The sequence below is a fragment of the Pseudopodoces humilis genome, chromosome 7 (assembly GCF_049639895.1).
Source record: "Pseudopodoces humilis isolate 2021_Gansu_Grassland_sample_001 chromosome 7, ASM4963989v1, whole genome shotgun sequence".
In the NCBI taxonomy this organism is placed as follows: Eukaryota; Metazoa; Chordata; class Aves; order Passeriformes; family Paridae; genus Pseudopodoces; species Pseudopodoces humilis.
The window spans coordinates 47,029,400-47,042,493 of NC_142206.1; the positions used below are offsets into that span (position 1 = coordinate 47,029,400).

General features: G+C 37.9%; 1 protein-coding gene across 5 annotated transcripts in view; it reads right to left on the reverse strand.

The window, feature by feature from the left end:
• Positions 1-841: 841 nt before the first annotated feature.
• Positions 842-13,094, reverse strand: part of TC2N (tandem C2 domains, nuclear) — a 32,221-nt gene continuing 19,968 nt past the window's right edge. For all 5 annotated transcript variants that reach the window (XM_088058223.1, XM_088058224.1, XM_088058225.1 and 2 more), the window contains exons 6-12: positions 12,411-12,486; positions 11,075-11,175; positions 10,197-10,313; positions 9,155-9,346; positions 7,136-7,250; positions 6,463-6,662; positions 842-4,167 (exon numbers count right to left, since the gene is read on the reverse strand). In XM_088058223.1, coding sequence (XP_087914349.1) covers positions 4,057-4,167; positions 6,463-6,662; positions 7,136-7,250; positions 9,155-9,346; positions 10,197-10,313; positions 11,075-11,175; positions 12,411-12,486 — 912 coding nt within the window. In that variant the 3' untranslated portion in view covers positions 842-4,056. The remainder of the gene's footprint in view (positions 4,168-6,462; positions 6,663-7,135; positions 7,251-9,154; positions 9,347-10,196; positions 10,314-11,074; positions 11,176-12,410; positions 12,487-13,094) is intronic.

Consider the following 13,094-nt stretch of genomic DNA (forward strand, 5'->3'; position numbering starts at 1 on the left):
GAAATGCAGAAAGTTAATTTCAAAAAGCAGACTTGTTTACAGACTTATTTATGCTGAGGGAGAAGAGCAGCCTAAAGTCAAACCAAAGGAAGGAAAAAACTGCACTCAAATATGGGGGAAGAATAAGCACCAGGATTTATTTTTAAGACTCTGAAATCTATGGGAAGAATTGCATTACATTAAAATATACAGATCCACTTTCATGAAATTCAGTTTCTACAGAAACATCAGTGTGAAGAGATTTTCACCTATTTTAAAAACACATTAAAAAAAAAGGGGTGTGTGTAACCTTTTGTTAGATAAATCATACCATCACTAAACCAGCTTTGCAGACTGCTTCTGCTGAACACAGTAGGAGTTCTGCTATAGACTGAGAGACAACAGCCTGTTCCTCAGTGCAAGCTAGAGAAAAGAATGTACATGTGCTGGAGCAGTGGTTGTAAAACATGGTGCTGATTTTAGTGATGGCTTTTTCCATGCACCAAGAATGAGATCATGTACAGGGCTGTATTTACATGGTGATGTAATTTTGCAGCAGAAGCTGGAAAAACAAGGAAGGTATATCTTGTCCAAGGTGATATATGTCAAGCTTTCCACAACTAGGTAGCCATGTCATATATTTGTTGGCAGGATGAAAATAAGATGTGGGACAACCCTGCCCCAGACTTCTAGACGAGCTTATGTTTTGGCTGCAAAATCAACTCATAACTCAAAAGGGAACTTTCATCAGGCAAAACAATTTTTGAGTCAAACAGCATATGTACTTAATTGAATGCTTACAAAATCACCTTTTATTTTATACAGATGTTCTGCCAACAAAAGGAAAGACAGAGATGCCTAATGGATTTAACAACATTGCTCTATTTAGGTTGTGATCACATAAGATCAGTTGCTCAAATACAATTATTTTCCAAGTAATATTGTATGACAATGTGGTTTACAAACTGTTACACCCATTTATCTTCTGTGGTAGAATATCACATTTTTTTGCTTAAAAAGAATGCTCTGGTGTGTCACTGAGATATAAAAACTTGAAAAATAAATTTGTTGACCTTATTTACATACGGAATAGTAGTAAATAAAAAAACCAGGATTGTTTGATTAACCAGCTAAATTATATACACACATTTTGGAAAATCTGATCAAATTTAGTCTATGGCTGTTTTCTAACTATACAGGCACAGATCTCTGTATGAATAACATTTAATATAAGATCATAATTGTTCCTTCAGTTCATCCACATCCATTTGGGAGCTGACCAAAATAAAACTGGTGCAGCTCTGAATCTCAGCTGCTTTCATCAGAATTGTTTTAGGTTGGGAAACCGGGTGAGTCACTAACTAGAAGCAAGAGCAAATCCAACTATAAACCATGTGTGCCTTTTATCTACAAATAATGTGAACTGACAATATAGCACTAACAGTATTTTCAGTGACGGTAAACTTGGATGTAACAATCAAAATAGTGGCTGAGGATGCTTTAGAGGGACAACATACAGCTGTGACCATTAGAAGAGTGTCCCAGGACACCTCTTTTTCCTTCTTCTAGCATGTCAGCTGTTAACTCATTGAATTCTTACATGAATGCATACAAATGCAGAACATGTCAAAGCCTGGGAATGGGCACAGGATGAAGCAGTGCCTCAGAGTGCTGCAGTACCTGTGTGCATCTTGCATGGAGAAGCCTTATGGATCTCCTCTGTTTGTCAGCAGTTAACTCCCCTACAGACAGCACTACATGAAACAGTGTGTGCTAGCTGGCATTTTCTCAGAGAAAAAGTAGGAACTGAACTTCACTTTGAGAGACTGCTAAACATTAGTATAAACAATTGGGAAAAAAAGAGGAATATTTGCTGTTCATAGCTTTTATTATAAACATATAGATTAAATATTAACATAGCAAAAAACAAACAACAAAAAAAAGAGACTAGTTAGGCCTTTAGAAGGGTAAGTGTCCTAAAACAGCCCCAGAAATCCATTTTATATAGCATCCACTGAGTTGGCAAACTCTCTAGAACTACTGCTGTGGTAATTGAAGTCTACAAAACACTGGGATATTCCCTGTCCTCTTTTAAGCAGAACAGCCTTCTGCATCAGGAAACAGTTAGTTTGCACTTTTTTTTTATTGCCACAATGAATAAAATGTTCAGCCACAATGAATAAAAAAGATCCATGTATTCAAATAAAGATACTCCAAAAATATATGTTTACCCCACTTCCTTTTTTCATTTTACCCAGCAGGCCAGGCTCCTCCCAACTCTTTTAACTGGCTGAAAATTATCAGTGTCAGTCAAGATCTTCTGGGCCTACTGGGAGTTTTGCAAAGAGTAAGAGCTAGAACCAATGTTTGTTCACCAAGTAACATGCAAAATCTTTTTTCAGTTTTTTTATAATGACTGGTCAAAAATGACTGGACAGCATATGTATGAGTCTGAAAATCTTTCTGGTTTCAAAATATTAAATTCCAACAACAACTATCTGAATGGTTGAAGTTTTGAAAGTTTCAGTTATCAACTGATGAAAAGAAACAATTCTAAGCGATTCCATTTTTTCCTGATACTCAAAGACAAAAAACTTGAATTAAAGGTGCTCCAAGCTGTATTGCTGGGAGAGAATGAGCTTTCCTGTTACAGCATTTTCTCTGCTCCTCATGCTCCTTTGCCTTCCAGCAGTGAGTGCTCTCAGTCCCACTCTAGTTCCTTCAAGTAATGAAGAAAGGTAGATTTATTCAGCATCTATACAAACATACATATTTGTACAGTCCAGACAGCCAACAGTATTTATATGGAGTTAATGAAATATGTATGTATTTTTTAATCAGGTAGTTGAAGTAGTGCAAAGAGGTCTGTTCTTTTAGATTTCTACATTATCAATTATATACTTGGTATTTTCCCCCCTTAAAAATAACTGTGAATGAACACCTGAAAATATGGGAACTAACAGAAAATATAGTCTTAGGATTTTGTTGGAAAAATACAATTTGAAATAAAAAATATGGTAATTTCTTCTTACGAGAAACAAGTAATAAAAATATACTTCCACACATAATTTTTTAGCATCCTAGACATGTAACAAATACTTCTGCAGTAGCAGCCCATCCTTTAAACAAAGTCCGAATCCCTTATAGTGCTGCATTTTAATTAATATCAAAAAGCACGTAAGTCAGTAAATCTTTGCATACTCCTTTGTACATATTAGCCTGTGTTTTGGCAATGTAAGCAAATGCTAGGGCATGTTGACTATTTAGGAAGTGGTTTACATATAAGTATTCTCTATAAGAAAGCAATCTTAAAAATCCTGGCTCTGATCCTAGGCAGGGTCATTGCCTCTTTGTACTATTCCATTGATTCCAGCCAGAATTTACCCAAACAGAGCAAGTCTGTAGGGTCCCCCTTGTAAAGATCACAAAGTCAGAGGAACTTTTATCTTTCCATCTCTCTGTTTTAAGGACAGGGTAGGGACAAGCTCAAACTACAGCCTTCTGAACAACCCTTCATCCAAAATGGAGATTAGAAAATCCTGTGAGTACTGCCTTATTCTGTACTTCCCTTTATGCCTTCTCCTGATGCCACAGCTTCCCCACTTGCTCAGGCACATGTTATTCTGGTCAAATGGTGTCAACAGCCCCAAAGGCTCACAGGCACCCAGAATCAAGCCTCTGACACTACCCCATACCCTGGACTTTGGAGTCTGCCAAAGACACCACTGCAGATGAGCCTGATGTCAGTGGCTAATGAAACAGAATTGATTCAAGCTGCTTCTCTCCAAAATTGAATTTCTGTGCTTTTATGAAGTCCAAAAGGGGCAAACATCTTTTTTTCAAGATGGATTTTGTGAAATCAAATGAGCACTTTTTCCAGTTTCTAAGTCTTCTTTCTGATAGTATTTAGCCAGTATTTCTCTTGGTGAAACTGAATTTTCTGTTTCCACAGAGGCATGATGCAGTGGAGAACTTCTGAAGAGCTTGCATAGACAATATCTTTCCTTTTATTTATAGTATTTTAGACAGCATATGAATTTGTGTAGAAAAATCAGTTCTGAATTTCATCTCCAGTCTTCAAGATGGACCAATGCTGTACCATTTAACAACAACTTTTTCAGGGTTTGCAATGGTATCTTTCCACTGCTCTACTGCTTCACTGTTGCTGCTATCAGAACTTAACCAGATCTGCATTTGGGGGGAAAAAAGGAAAAAAAAAAAAAAAAAGAGTTTACATGATATAACGAAACCCAGCATTTACTAGTTCCAAATAAATGCCATAGAAGTGTAGAAGAAGATACAATGTATAGATGTGACCAAACCATAATACCAACAAATAAGAGTTCTGCTAGTCCTAACATATTGGCTTTCAGTTGGGAACACAGAGAATCTGTGTTTAAATGTAGCTTCTAAATTAGTTTTGGGAACCCACTACATAATAATGTTTCAGTACTTAATAAGTTGTTTTAAGTGAAGCATTCCTTGCTGTATTCAAATGCACATGCTGGGGTCAGGGGCTCTGCAGGCCAGTGGCTGCTCTGTGCGTTCGGACGCGGTTGGCTCCGAGCCGTGCAGCATCCGGCACGAGTTGTCCAGCATTTTCATGAGCATTTAAAATTACACACTCCCACAGCCAGGGCCAAACCTGCATTCCACGGAGGTTACTAGCAGGCCCATACCACACATAGTCACGTAGTAAGAGTCCGTTTCTTCTCAGTATTCAGTTAGTGGATAGTGGCCATTAAATGAGGAAATGAAGCACAAATAGGAAATTTTCCCCCTTAACATTATCACCAGCCTCCATTGCCAAAAGAATTCTGCTTATGTAAGTAGGTAGCATTATTTACAGGACTCTATTTCCTCAAGTCTTCCAAGAATGAGTCCTTTTAAGACTTCTTAGAAACCTTGACCATGAAGTACATTTAGCCTATACTGCTGGGGCATGAGTCCTCACAAAGTGAGAATAATGTCTTCCAGAATACCACAGACAGCTGATGTTTCATTCACAGATTCAATGTACATCTTGCTCATGATTAAAGACATGCCTGTAAAAGCAGCCTAATCTAAGTATTGTCTGCTTAGAACAGCATCCAATTAAACACCATTCTCTGAAGAAAAAAGTTAATAGATCCAGCTATATTAATTTTTTTCCAGATACCCAGCCAATTGCTCGAAGTACATTTTTTCCTGAGCTATATTTTATGTCTTCATGTGTTATGTGGCAATGTCTGCCTTCATGAGCTGAAACAACCTTTTCCAAACAACCTCTGAGGAGCACAAGTTTTCCTCCCCCTAAAAATAACATCCACAATCAAATGCAACTCATCAGATTGAGATTTCCTCATATATTGCTAGATGACTGCAAAATCATACTCAGTTATTTCTCCCACCAAGGCAGTATAGCTAAGAAGAACATTTTTTTTTTGCTTTTCCTATTTCAAATCTAATTTCACCAACAGGAAGATGGGACATGTGCAGCATGAGGCTACAAAAAATGGAGGAATTTCACATAACTCTTGCTAGCACATTGTTTCTGTATCTTGTACATGAGCATCTCCTGTACCTGCATGTCTTCAGCAGGCACAAAAAGCATCACCTGAATAGGACAGTATAATTCTTTTGTACCTAAGGATAGCACAGTCCTCCATCTGACATAGGACATTACATTTGGGATCTCAAAATCAAATCTACATTATTAATTTATGCATTTATTAAAATTCTGTTACTGCATCTAACTGGGTCAGGAAAAGCACAGAGCATTAAGAACAGCTATGGCTCACCATAGCAAGAAGAAGAGAGATAGAGAGGACAGGATGATGGTGAATTAGAACAAGCAGGGGAAGAAGATGGAGAGAATAATGAGACCACACTACTAAGTTTTATGGTGGTTAAATAAATATGATCACACATACACTTTCAAGGAGGTACTACTGAAGTTGTGTCTGTTAATTAAAACACAAACTAAAAATATTTTGTGTTTGGACACTTACACTATTACTTGATCATACACAGACTATTGTACTGATTTCAGCATTGTTTTACCCAGGAAAGGAGTCTCATTGTAGCTGTTGATATGTCCTTTTACACAGCCCTGTTGTGAGTGCATTGTTATGGTAAGCCAACACCCCCTTGCTGAACAGGACATTGTAGGTTATGGAGCTCCTGTGGGTGCAACGTTTTTCTTCAGAAAGCTAAAGGCAACCAGGAGATCCTGTATCTCTTGGAAGCAATCTGTCACATAGTAATACTCCACACAAACCTGACCTTAGGATTTCTTTTTGAAAGAAAAGTCAAGTGTCAACTCCCATTCCCATGCTGGTACACATTTAAGAGCCCAGTACCATTTTTGCTTGGATTACATACAGATGAGTTTAGTAGAATTTACTATTTTGTGATGTGTCACCTCATTTAAAGTATTTTAAAGTTCATACCAAGAAACTGGATTTGAAGTAAAGGGTATTAGGCTATTTAGCAAAAACCAACCTGTCCTAGGAAGTGCTTTCTTCTCACTGAGCTTTTGCTGTAGAGCTTGATGAGAAAGCTAATTCCTTGTTCTGCTTGGCTGACTGGAAAAAACATCATTTCTCCCCACTTCACTTGGCCATTAGTGGACTTCAGAAGGCGAGTCTTCTTTTTATAGATGATCCCTTCTGTACTAAACATTCCAACTTTCACAAAGAAATCTAGCACAAAACGGAAGGAAAAAGGCATAGCACACAAAGGGTTACTCACAACACACCCAAAAAGGAGTCAACAAGATCCATATGTATGCTTTGAATTGCATCAATTTCTCAAAAGTCTGGCCAAAAGAACTCTACAATAGCTTTCCTGACTAGTCACATGAACAGAATATTTCAGTAATATCGGACTGATTAACACAGTATCCAAACAGCAAGTGCAAACTAATGCTTTTGTATGTCAGGATTAATACTGGGATAAAAATCTTCCAAAATACATAAATACATATCTTCAAACCAAACAAAAAGTAATCAAGTAAGATATCTGGGGAAACAAGCCTTGGCAATGGTAATCTACCCCACAATATGTTAGTCTGAGGTTTGTAAAGAATGTTATGAATTGCCAACCCATTTGAGCAGCAATTTACCTATTACAAATGCTTTCAGAGAGGAGGCATGAAACAGCTGATGTAACTTACTTGAAGACAATGGCATAGATGAAACAGGAAGGTTTTGTGCTTCAAGAATCTGTAACTGTATCCTCCTGTTTATTGCTTGAAAACAAGTTCCTATTTGAAGTTCTGCACGGCACACCTACAAGCAGAAGAATGTTGCCATAACATTTGGATTAAGTTGCTTATAAACTCAGGAACCACAGGAATTTTGTCATATGTTGGGCTCCCACATTTCTATCTGGGATTTCCTGGACAGAAATATAAGCATGTGTTGTATTCAGAACCTGCAGATGCACAGTAAGTGCATCTTGCACTTGTCATAGCTGCAGTAAATGTGCTCCACTGATGAGCTGCTTATGTGTGGTGTACATATGGCCCTCGTGGGCTGCAGACAGGGATACTGGCCAAATCACCTAGGCCTATCAGTTTTTACCTGGTAAAATTCTGCAGTGGTAAGAGCATACAGGAGAAACCAGACTTGCCATTGTAACTTTACTAAATCTGGGTGTGGAAGTGAGAGAGCACATAAGGGCACTCACACAAAAACCTTCAGAGTTCCCCTCCCACGCTTCTGAATTTTGCAATATGGAGATATAAGCAGTGTTTTCCATAGATGCAAGGCACTGTCACTTGATGTTATGAGTGCTTAGGGTGACTGGATACTGTGTAGTTTCCTGTGTTATGAAAGTACTTGTGTTTTACATGCCTACACACATACACCACTGCCGCACACACCAGCTTATGTATCAAGATCTCCAGTCTGATTCTTGGGGGTTTTTTATAATTTTTGCCAGTGGAAAAGTTGCACTGAGTCATTCTCTTCGCTCTTCTGTCACACTCTAATGTCCTCAGAACACCGTAAGAGCAGCAGCACAAGGCCAGTGGAGACCCACCTTTCCTGATGGCCTTCATTTAAATGGACTCTGCTATTCTTTGTTGCCTTCAAGTTCTAATGCACTTCAATGAACCAAAATGCACTAAGCAAGAGAGCATCAGGTTAGATAAAGAAAAGCCAGGCCCCAGTTCATCAAAGAGACCCAAATTCTCTTTGTAGCTCAGGCACAAAATTTCTGTGTAACCCTGAGAAGAAACCACTTAGTTGACTCTGAGCTTTGTCTTTCTGCTGGCAGAGAGGGCAGGGTTTGCTGCCTCATAGGGTACTATCCCAGAGTGTCTGGAGGGCTCTTGGATATAATGGTGACAAAAGCAAACACAGATTGAGAAATGATGAGATGATTCAGAAATTTACACTGAGATGAAAGCTTTCTAAACCAGCTTCCTCTGTGACTTTATCTTACTGCTTTTGAAGCAATATGGTTATTCACATTAGAACTGAAAAATGTCAAGTGTAACTTATGTTAGAAATCAAGAGTATCATTCATATTATTCAGAAACACTTAAATAAAATTTGCTTTTGAATTGCTAATTCAAGTTTAATTTGTTGAAAATACAAATGTCTAGACAATCTATAAAAGAAACAAATAAAGGGAGGGTGGGGGGAAAGGAAATCCCACTGTAAAAACCACCTGCTTCTTATTACACTAATGGAAATGAACTGTCTGAATTATTACTTCACAGCATGCAATCTGAACATTAAATATATGGCTGTCTCTGCAGTTTCAGGCCACTGAAGATCTTAGCACTTTTCTTCCATAACAAAAGCAGATTCCATTTGCTCTGAGCTCTTGCTGTGAGTCCTAAGAACCTTCTGATGCTTTTTTGGTCAGAAAAGACAATTACCCAATGTCCTTTGCTGAACATTTCCCCAGAATGTCCCTCCCTCAAGCTGTGAGCCATGGTGTGGAAGAGCTTGCTCTAGCTCTTTTCCTGGAAACATCTGCAGTTTATGACCAGAACAGCTATGTGCAGAGTTCAAAAGTCTGCATTTTTTCCCCATCAAAATGCCTTTCTCCAAGGAAGTAGGGTAAAAGGAAAAAGAAAAAACAAAGCCTTCTAGTTTTTACTACTGAATTATTTTACTTTCACTTCCAGCAACCCTTTCTAGGTGAGTTAAGAACATACTTTCATGGTATTGGCACTTACAGGTGCTTTGGAAGGAGGAGATATATCCAGCCAATGATTCGACTCCTGTGAGCTCAGCTCCCGCAGTGCCAAGGAACATTCTCCAATAGTTTTTTTCCTGGGAGTCTGTGTCTGGATTTTAAATACCAATCTGACAGCCTGCAGGCTTTGCAGTTTAATAGCAAAAACAAAAGTTTCCATAAATTCAATGTCCTAGAAAGAAAAACAGATGAGTATCATCATCATTTTAAGAGAACTCCACTGACTCCAAAACCTAGAAACCAAGGCAACCTGGTTCTATAGCCATTGCTCCTGAGTGTCCCTTTAGGTTGCCATGGAAAGTGTGCTTTTATAGTGCAAAGTCCACACACACTCACCCCTGCATTGTCACACACTGGCAGGGACAAAGTTCTGGATTATTTTTCACTACCATAACAATTTGTGGCCATCTCTTCTGGAGCTTTACAACAGTGCACACACACATCTTCACAACAGAATCTCTAACCTTTTGCTACAGTCTCTCCAGCTAATTTTATTTTCTTTCACCTTTGGTTCACATTATTGGAGATTTATGTTGCTTTACCTTCCATCCCCTTAATATTCCTTTACTGCCACTATCAGGAATTTTGTCCCATGTGACCAATTTTTACTATTTTCTGTAAGAAAAAGTGTGAATATTGTCTCCTGCCAGTTGAGAGGAACTACCTCAGCTACCTTCCCTGGACGAGTGTGCACCTACAGGTATGCCCAGTGTTCCTCTGACCTCCCCCGAGGTGCCATGGCTAGCAGCTCATGGTTCAGTCCCCTGTGAGCATAACTGCCCTGCCAGCTTGAGAGAAAAAGGGTAAGAATACAATTCAAGACAGGATATAGGGGGAGGAAGTGGAATAAAGCTTTTAATAGGATTTTGAGAAGTTGGGGGAAGTAAAATACACCTGGTCAGTTACCATAGCAAATATGGCATAGGAGTGGATGTTTGGTCCATTTTAAAAATCCATTTACACGTCACGTTTATTTTTTGTGGAGAAAAATATTTCTCAGTATTTTGCATGCCTCTACTTACATTGCAGCCCTCCTTGGCAGAAGATTTGAAATGCACTGGCTTGGGCAGTGTGATAATTCCCTTGACACAGATAAAAGGATTTTCCCCACAGCTAGAAGGCCAGCTCAGGTCTTTGCACTGCAACATTGAAAACAGTCATTTTAGACAATGCAAGACTTGCCATTTGATGTAGTTACAAGGTTTCTGTCTACTCAAAGTTCCATTGCCTGAAAATTATTCACAGCTACTGGAAGAAAACAACCAGCATAACTGTATCACATTTGCTGACAAAAAAGCCTCAAGAAACTACGTGTCCTCAGAGTTCTATTAGGGTTCTGCCCTGAAGGAACTGTTTGATTTAAAGTCATAGAATCACAGAAATCACTTAAATGGTGCCTCCACAGCTGCTCCCATTTATCGCCTTCAAATTTCCACAGAAAAATGTCCATAGCAGGACCAGCCTATGACCAGCTCAGCTTTCTAATCTGTGCTGAATAGTTCCTCATGTCTCAAGCAGAATATGTGTTAACATATGTTAACATATGTATAGTAACATATGGAGATACATATTATTTCTTCTTATTGACTGCAGCAGAACAGAGATTGCAACAGAAATAAAATTAAAGGAGAGGGAGATGCTTTGAAGCCTAGTATTACATTTGACTGAACTTCATTTATATTAACATTTAAAAATTATTTTTTTTCCTAAAAGTATTAATTGAAGTAACATATGTTACTTCATATGAACATAGTATTCACATGAAGTAACACAGTAACAAATTTTATGACAATTACCATTATGTATAGTAGAATACTCATTGATTATTGAATAGTCATTATTTGAATAAATAATAAATATGAATGAGTAAATAATGAATAACTTATTTATATTTGCTTACATGTAAAATTGTGATCCAAATCTGTTCTACTGAAGAAAGATAACACAACTTCACATTCAGTCTTCCAAAGTCTCGTTCATCACCTGATAATGTAATAGTATCTGTGGAAGAAAGCCAATTAATATTTTTAGAAGTAATGCAGTATCTTAAAAGTTCACTCCAGAAATAAGGGAATTCATCAGTAGGTGGACTGTTTATCTTCACAAACATCTCTCAAAATAAGTTTGAAATATTTGCAGCTACATTTTAAGGACAAAATATCCACCCAGTCCAGTAACCTGGCCTTCTGCATGGCTAAAAGCCTTCACATTTAATGGACTAGAATCATGTAATCATAGAATATCCTGAGTTGGAATGGACCTTTAAGGATCATAGAAGTCTAACTCCTGGCCCTGCACAGGAGACCACACCAAGAATCACATTATGTGCCTGGGTTATCTCTACTGAATTTAGTAACTAGTGTTATACTCAAACAACTTTTATAAAGAAAAAATCATGTTCCTGAGAAACCCAGAACACATATCCTATCACTTCCCTTAATCTCTTTCACTGTTAAGCTTATAAATTGGCCTCTTCTTTATCTTTCTCAAATTTCAATTCCAGTCTAGTAAACATTATTTATTATTTAACATTTACTATTATGCTCTCTTCAAGTCAGAAAACCCATTTAATATCCTTTTTAATATCCATATTATATTTTAGTATTTTTAATATCCATTTAATATCATTTAATATATAATTAGCATTTCTCTGTCATGACTGGAACCAGGTCATTGCCTTGGTCTTCTTTTAGAAGGAGACTGGGTCAAACTTTGACTTAAAGCAGGGTGACTTTTGTGGGGACTTGATTAGTTTTTGAGGGTTTATTTTGCCATATCTCCACTTCTTCAGCATTCTTTCATTAAGAAGGATACTGGGTTTGCATACAATATTTTTGTCTAATGACTAGTGTAATATGGTATTGGATTTCAGGCACTTCACATGAAAAATACTGATAGATGAAAAATGACCAGACCTGGGACCTAGTGCTGCATTCTGTCCTAACATAGTATCTGCAATTTCTTAGTTCAGTTAGGTAGTAAATCCAAGTATGGATTTGCCAAATGCATGAGAACTTCTCAAGGTCTCATTTGCTCAATTTCCATACAACAGGACAGTGCGCATCCAAAACTCTTAATTTCAAATTGCCAAGTCATCTCCAGCTGACCTGCTAGTCAGATTCATCCCAAAAAAAACCCCAAACCAAACAAAAACATCAACAGCAGAGTCAAAACAGTTTAATGTTTCATGTGCAAAGGGAAATATTTCATTACAAGGTAAACAAACAAAACATTACCCAGACTCCTGTTACTGCCTTGCGAATCCTTCCTGGAGGAGGTGCTGCTAGGTACACTGGAGACTGAATCATATCTCTGGGGACAGGAAGAAAGGAATCACTTAATTCAGAGCAACAGATGCAAAACCCAGAGATTATACCATCAGACAAGATATGATGAAAACTAAATACCCATTTTCAAATAATTTACTCATTCCTTACTAGTTGCTTGATCCAGCAGCATACAATTACTATTTTGATGCAACAAGCTAACAGAGGACCTATTTGACCAGCAGAGATTTTATTTTTTTTCTCATGAATATATACACAACTTTATTGCTGTGTAAGACATGATTATTATAGAAGAAATAAATAAACACAGTGTTTTTTGTCAATGGAAACTTCCAGTGCTCCACTTTTTTACTGATGGGAGAAACCACAAGATGATGAACCATAACATGCTGTCTGTCCTGCCCTGCCCAATAGCCTACTTGGGTTTCTCAACAGCCCTGCTGGGCCAGAACAGTGAATGTCAGAGGAGACATCAGGAAAAAGCCTCTTTAAGTTGGTCAAGATGTTGAAATTTTCCCTCTAGGCCTCCCTGTGTACAGTGCAATGCCCTCCAGTGTTTACTTTGGAAACATAATGCAATGGGAACAGATACACTGAGTCAGCTGAGTTTTCAGTATAACCTTGGTTGCAAGG